The sequence below is a fragment of the Gopherus flavomarginatus genome, chromosome 8 (assembly GCF_025201925.1).
Source record: "Gopherus flavomarginatus isolate rGopFla2 chromosome 8, rGopFla2.mat.asm, whole genome shotgun sequence".
Classification (NCBI taxonomy): Eukaryota; Metazoa; Chordata; order Testudines; family Testudinidae; genus Gopherus; species Gopherus flavomarginatus.
Window position 1 is genome coordinate 56,174,224 of NC_066624.1, and position 7,364 is coordinate 56,181,587.

Consider the following 7,364-nt stretch of genomic DNA (forward strand, 5'->3'; position numbering starts at 1 on the left):
GTGGGTGAAAAAAATCATTGAAACATTTTTTCAACAAAGTGGCTTTTTGATCAAAATGGTATTTTGTTGTAGAAAATTTTCATTTTGGCTAGAATACTCCAGATTTTTAGGGAAATCAAAAACAAAGATTTTTGTTAAAATGTTGGGTTTTGGTATTCAAAAACTAAACATTTATATCCCAAAAATAATTTTTGAAAACTGGCTTTTTCTCTCATTTTTTTTAAAGTTAAAATGTTTTAATTTTTGGTTTTTCATTTACAACCAAAATAAATAAATAAATAAATAAATTCAACAGAAATTTTGAAAAAAATGATTAAAAAAATTTCCTCTGAAAAAAATAATTTGTCTTTTAAAAAAATTGATAGAGTATAGTTAAATATATTCACCATTTTTATGTGAACCATTGATAGTCATTGTGTGATGACAACCCTTTGACAATCCATTTTTTATTACAGCCAATACCACTTTAAAAGAAGTCAAAATATGATCAATAAATAAAATACATTTCCTTTAGTCATGCATCTGTGTTGAAATCCTGGTTTCAAACACCCGAGACTTTGATAAAGTTTGCATTCAGATTCATATGCGAACTTTGTGACTTGCCTCAACTCAATTTTTGAAAGCCCTTAATAATTTAAAAAACAACACAAGAGGCACAAAAGGCATAAGAGCACTGTTTATAGCACTGTACAGATATAGCACGACATTCTAGAACAGAGATTCTGATTCAGAAAAATTAGCGCAGTAAGTCCTTTAAGCCTCAATCCTGCAAACACTTTTAACGTGGCTGCTTACTTGGGGGAGTATTCCAGTGGACTTCTGCGAGCAGAATTAAGTCAGTGGGTTAGTTTGGTTCATTATGAGAAATATACAATAGCCACTGCAGAAGAGAAGATATCACAACCAATATATTGTTAGCGACTAATATTTTAATTAAATCAATGGCTGAACATATAGGGGACAGATGAGTACAATTAGAGCTTGTTATTTGTTAAAATGATACTATTAAATTAGCTCCTTTCTTGGTTAACGAATTGTTCAGGAGCCAATCCTGATTTTCTTCCCAGACAGTCTTTATTTCTAAATATTTGCTGGGTTGTTTGGACAAAGGATTTTTCCAAATATAGGTGGTTTGAGTCTTTGAGAAGTATTTTATTTTTGATGGGCGCGGGATATGCTTTTTGTGTGTCTGATTGGTCGTCTAAGTCACATGATCCTCCACACTGATTCGCTCACAAACTTTTTCTACACGAGGCGAAGAGAAATATGTACAGAACGGGGATACAACATTCGAAGCTGGCTGGAGTGGCAATTCGGAGCCCAGGTTCTGCAGACAAGCGGCCCATGGGAGCATACAGCTAGGACGATGAAGAACTATGTACTTTCAGGTACAGCTCTTCAGAGGACTAACATTCCTACTAGCATATCTGGAACCAATCAGGATTCGTGAACAGTGTCATGGATACTCGCTGATCAGAACTCGGAGCATTTATCCAGCACCAAAATATCCAGGCATCCATTGACTTTGTGCTGTTCACGCACCCCTCCTCAGTGAGCCCTCAGACTGAGTCAGAGGTTAGGGCTTGCCAAGAATATCCTCGCCTTCATTCCAAATAAATATGGGTTTGTTGCAAACGAATGGAGACGCAGAGACAATAATCATTGGGTGGTTCATCTAACCGGGTGTCCCTAATCAGTTTAGCTCAGGCCAGGGGATCAAGGAAGTTTACCTTGTTTCACCCATTAGCGGCGGGCAGTATTTCTCAGCGAGATGAGGTGCTGGCAGTTAGCCCTCGCACCCTGCTTGGGAGACATTCGGGCAGGGCTCCGAGGCAGTGTACCAGTCCCGCTGCACAATGGCATCAATGCACCCTGACTGCTTGCAGCTGGATCATCGCTGGGGCGGGGACGGGAAGAGGTGGCCAAGAGGCTAGTGAGATCACTGGCTCCTGCTCGGCTTCTCGGGGGAGTGGTAGGAAGAGGAGGCGGAGTCCGCAGCCAGCTCCCCCAATTGGAGGGGCTGGGGGCGGGCCAGGGTAGGACTATAATGCCACTGATGCTGTGATCAGCAGTCAGACAATAACAACAGACTAAAAGAGCAAAGCTCAACGGATTCCACCTGCCCATGCAGTAGCCACCCGGTACCACTGCGTCTCTTTCCCTCTCTGTCATCATGATGTCTATGAACAGCAAGCAGGCTTTCAGCATGCACCCCATCCTGCACGAGCCGAAATACACCCACTTGCACACCAGCTCGGAGGCCATCAGGAGAGCCTGTCTACCAGCCCCCCAGGTAAGCGGCACAAACAGTCCAGCTCGTCCCTGAAAACGGGACTGATGTCAGGCCGCTTTGCTGCCGGCTGCCTGGGAGCCCCGCTAGATGTACGTGTATTTCAGTTTATTTCATAGGCAAGGGAAAGATGCAGGAGTCATGAACAGCGGATGGATTATTTTTATTTGGTGTCTTCGGCTAATGCTTAGACTCTCTGTGTGATGGGGATTCCGCAAACTGCCTCTAACTTTTTCCTTAATTTAATTTTGCAGGCAGTCACATTCAGCAGAATCTCTCTGACTAAATTGGCGATAAGTTTGTCGGGCAATTTAGATTCCTAGTACATTTTTTCCTGGAAGGAGTGTGAAGGACCCAAACATGTGTTTGCGGGGCAGTTTGCTCGGGGTTCTTGGTTTAAGAAATAAGTCGAATGGCTTGCAGATATTTGGAGTAAGAAAAAGAAACGGTCTCCCTCACTTTCTGGGCATGTTTGCCGGATTTAGGTCCATTGCCTGGTTTTATTCGGTTTTTTGAGGGGAGGAGGGGCTGTTTTGTTTTTTCCAAAAATCTCTTTCCTTTGGAAGAGCGTTGCCTTGAAGATTGGGTTAGATCATGTTGGCATTGGCTGGTAATTCTCCTAACGGGATGTTGGTGTCCTGACACTGAAGCCTCTCTTGCTCCTCTAGTCTGGGGTGACCCGTTGCCTGTCGCCAGTCTTGCTCCTCTTGCATTTCAGAGAGCTATCGCGTGCTTCACACTCTTTTGGCATTTTTGTTTCTTTGTTTCCTCAGATCCAAGGCAATATCTTCGCGGGCTTCGATGAGACTTTGCTGAGAGGGGCTGAAGCTCTGGCAGCTGTGGATATAGTGTCTCAGAAAACCCATCCCTTCAAACCAGATGCCACCTACCACACTATGAGCAGCGTCTCCTGCACGCCTACCTCTTCTTCGGTTCACCTGCACCACCCCTCGGTGCTGACCACCCACCATCACCACCACCACCACCAGCCCTCGCAGGGTTTGGAGGGGGAGCTCCTGGACCACCTCAACTCTGCCATCCCGCTGGGGGGTGTGCCCGGACCCGAGGTGGGCTCCACGCCCTCCCACCCGCACTCCCACATGCCAGCCCTCAACCACATGGCCCACCACCCTCAGTCCATGAACATGTCCCACCCCCACGGCTTGGCCTCCCATGCTGTCATCTCAGGCCCCGAGACAGAGACAGACCCCAGGGAGCTGGAGTCCTTTGCTGAGCGGTTCAAGCAGAGGAGGATCAAACTTGGGGTGACCCAGGCGGACGTGGGCTCCGCCTTGGCCAACCTGAAGATCCCAGGTGTTGGCTGCTTGAGCCAAAGCACCATCTGCAGGTTCGAGTCCCTCACCTTGTCCCACAACAACATGGTGGCCCTGAAGCCCATTTTGGAGGCTTGGCTGGAGGAGGCTGAGAGGGCTCAAAGAGAGAAAATGACCAAGCCCGAAATCTACACTGGGGGGGACAAGAAACGCAAGCGCACTTCCATAGCAGCCCCAGAGAAGAGGTCGCTAGAAGCTTATTTTGCTGTGCAGCCCAGACCTTCCTCGGAGAAAATCGCAGCCATTGCAGAGAAGTTAGACTTGAAGAAGAACGTGGTGCGCGTCTGGTTTTGCAACCAAAGACAGAAACAGAAAAGGATGAAATTTTCTGCAACCTACTGAGAGCTGGAGAGGGGATGGGACGGCAGAGAAAACCAGTGTTCGCCCCCCCCCCCCCCAAGCCAGCCCTGGAATGATCTGCTTCTCCAGCTCTTAAATCAGGCAGATATTTTTTAAAGGGAAAACCACCAAGAACTGGTGACTTCGCTGTCCTCTCCAATCCGCGGTTGTTTCTGCAAGTCAAGGAACTGGGCATAATAGTGTCACTAATAAAGACTTTTTTAAAAGACAAAACCATACAGGAGAAAGGTATAGAACTGTCCGATAGTCCTGGTGAGTGAATGTCAGGGCTTGTGTCTTTGAGATGAAACCCGCTTACCCCCTCCACTAGAAAGTGGCAGAGGAGAAGAAAATTCAATGAAACTTGAAAAAAATGTTTATTCTCAGTTTCAGATACTCTTTTTATATTTATGATTGTAAATATGTCCTTGTGATGGCACTCCACCGGGGTTGGAAAGTTCCGTTCTATTAGGTTGCTATATAGCGCGTCATCCATGTCAAACACTTTTTAAAAATTATTTATTTAAACAAGCATTCACTTGAAGGGCTCCTCACCTCCACACACACTTGCATGGTTTACTTGGCTTTCCCCCTCTCTCATCTAGCTGCAAATCCGTCGCATTTTTGCAATAACTGTTCTGTTTCTACCTCATCAGCTAAAAAATAATGGGAAAAAAAGAGAAAAGGAAAAAAAAATCAGGTCCATGGATTAATGGTTTGTTTGGAAAATTGGGGACTTATTTTTCTTTTGTTTTACTTGGAATATTTAACGTCCATATAATTTCACTGTAAAAAACGCTTTGACAATCAAATAATTAAATCTCATATTTATGACATTTCCCCTTGAAATGAGTATAATAACGTGTAAGTAACTGGGCTACTTGCTTCTCACCATAAAAGCTCTTGGATTTGACATACGCGTTTCTTTTCTCTGCACAATTCACTCGTTTCTGTGCGGTTTTTATTTTCCAGGATACATTGACCCAGGGGAAAGTTTTATTTTTGAGAGGTCGAACTTGTATGTAACTTAAAGAAAACTCACTATGGTTATCAGAAGTTATTAGTAAATAACTTGTTATTTTGCAAATATTTAACTCTGCACTTTCTAAGGCAAGATTTTTTTTTTGCTTTGCGTATTTAATAGAGAAATTTGCCTTTGTTTCCTTTTTAATGATTATTTAATTTTGTTGTGTGTGTGCTGAATGAAATTTTGTGTCTGTGTATGCTACAGAATTTCAAATAAACCATGCACGTTTTACCTCACTCATTCCTTGGCTTGTGGTACTTATTGTAGGGGGACCTGTAGGGAACAATATCCAGATAGAAATAACCCTCTTTTTAGCAACTATATATCCTGCAGAGCAAAAGCTCCCAGACGCTTATGCTGCCTATTTCTGGCTTGCTACAAGGTAGCTTCTTTAGCAAGCAACTGGGAGAGGGGTGGAATCCATCTACAAATGTTTTTAAAATTACCAGTTCCGCAGCCTCTCCTTTAACCAAAACTGCCGTCTATTTGATTCGCAGTCATAACACCTGATTTGCAGTGATAGGAACTGAGTTGCAGGCATGATATTTCTTGAACCGGTTGTGCTGTGCTCTTGACAGAAGAAACCCCAAATGCAAAGCATTTGAAATCGAACAAATTAATTCACGTGCCTTTCGCAAAGCAAGGTTTAGTTGTACCACAAAAATGTAAATACTGCATCAACCTTCTCTCTGCAATGTCCAGTGTCTTTCTCTGAGGCGGGGATTCCTACTCGTCAGGGGAAAGACGTATTTATTTCACCTTCTAAGGAAACCTGCAACATGCACAACGTATCAGAGAGAGAACTAAGTGAGCACCGGCCCAGGAATTCTACTCGACTCCAGCGACTATAAAATGTGACACTGAAATCAAAGAAATATTTCATTACAGGCATTTAGTTGTCAATAAAATGCTTTAACCTGAAGAGCTTTACATTGAGAGCTTTGAAATGGCAATACCTCCCCCCTTCTCTCTCTCTCTCTCAACGTTCAGGCATTTCTTGATTATTTCATAGAAGTCATCTCGGGGCAGGGGCGGAATCTTGTTCCATATGACAGCTAACTTGCGGGGAGGGGGGACACATGAATCGCAGGTCCTTTAGCAACAATCAAAATGATAGAACTGCTGTGGGATATTGATATTACTTTGTTTAAATGTAACGTGTGTTGGGAGCCCCGATCTGACCTAAGTGCGTTTATTTCTAATGCACTTTGAAGTGTGTAGTGTATACATACCCACTGACATGCAGATGTGTGCGAATATTTGTTCTTTTCTCCCATGGCTCTCAAGAATTTTTCTCGGGGGTTGTCAGCTAGAATTAAAAGCGGGAAAGAGAATACAAATGGTCCAGAGACAACTCCTATCAGCACTGAAGGCAAACCCCAAATACATCAAACAAGTGTAGACCTCTGTTGTCTGCCAATCCGCTTCCAGCAGGTTTACACAGACACACAGCTCCAACCTCCCCCTCCCCCCCGGGAGCGATGCTGGCTCAAATGACCCGTCTTCTCTTCAATCCTCAGCAACTGCACATGGAAACTTCCCACCGCATGAGCGCAGAGGGAGCGTCTCTGTCGGTAAAACACATCGGGGCTGTTGCAAAGTGGCCGAATGTTCTCTTGCTACAGTGCCGCTCTCAGGCCGACCCGCCGAGCGCGGGGCTGTTCAGGCTGCATCAGCGGTAAAGACAAGTGCAGCCGGAAGGGCCTAAAGTACCTGGGATCTAACCAACCCCCGCCTGGGACTGCTTAGAGCAACCTTCCAGCCTGGGGCAGGGCTTTCCAGTGTCACCTCCGTCCCCACGTGGGAGGCCAAGGAGCCAGAGCGAGGGGCTCAGGCGGGGCGGGGCGTTGCTGCCACACACCTGTTAGCCCAGCCTGGCCTCTCGTGCTTCCTGAACGTTGTAGTTTTGTGCAGGGCCCTTTCTCCGATCCCTTGGGTCAGAAGGGCAGCACGGGCGTCTCTCATTCAACCAGCGCTGGCCATGGCCTCTGCCCGCATAACCCGGGGGAGGAGGCGGGGAGACAGCGCTAGAAACACTTCCAAGTTTCCAGTCCAAACCAAACCGCAGAGAATCTGGGGAATTTCCCTTGTATTCTTTTGAAATCAGCCTGGGGCCTATCAAACGAAATCTCTTGTCATTGATCTGGAAGATGAAGCCGTTTGACCCCAGGTCGAAAGCGCGCTCGTCTTACTGATGAGAGCCAGGTACTGGTGTTTCCCCTTTCCCGCGGAGATTCTCGTTCTACGCCCGATGCCAGGTTGGTATCTTTCCCCTCCTCTCCTGAGCTGGGGGTCTGTTCAGAGCGGAGTTTGCAGCGCTCACCACTCTGGAGTCTTTTGGCAGACTAAAGACTCACCGGCTCGTAGCAGCCTC

At 45.6% G+C, this 7,364-nt stretch overlaps 1 protein-coding gene across 1 annotated transcript; it reads left to right on the forward strand.

Annotated features, from left to right (window-relative positions):
* Positions 1-2,173: 2,173 nt before the first annotated feature.
* Positions 2,174-3,974, forward strand: LOC127057026 (brain-specific homeobox/POU domain protein 3). Its single transcript, XM_050965631.1, has 2 exons — positions 2,174-2,293; positions 3,064-3,974. The coding sequence occupies exons 1-2, from the start codon at positions 2,174-2,176 to the stop codon at positions 3,964-3,966; spliced, it is 1,023 nt and encodes a 340-aa protein (XP_050821588.1). The 3' UTR covers positions 3,967-3,974.
* Positions 3,975-7,364: the final 3,390 nt, after the last annotated feature.

Bases quoted from the DNA above. Each gene is read 5' to 3' on its own strand.
- LOC127057026 (XM_050965631.1), top strand. From the start codon at position 2,174: ATGATGTCTATGAACAGCAAGCAGGCTTTCAGCATGCACCCCATCCTG. The intron at 2,294-3,063 runs GTAAGCGGCACA...TTGTTTCCTCAG, and splicing joins CCTGTCTACCAGCCCCCCAG to ATCCAAGGCAATATCTTCGC.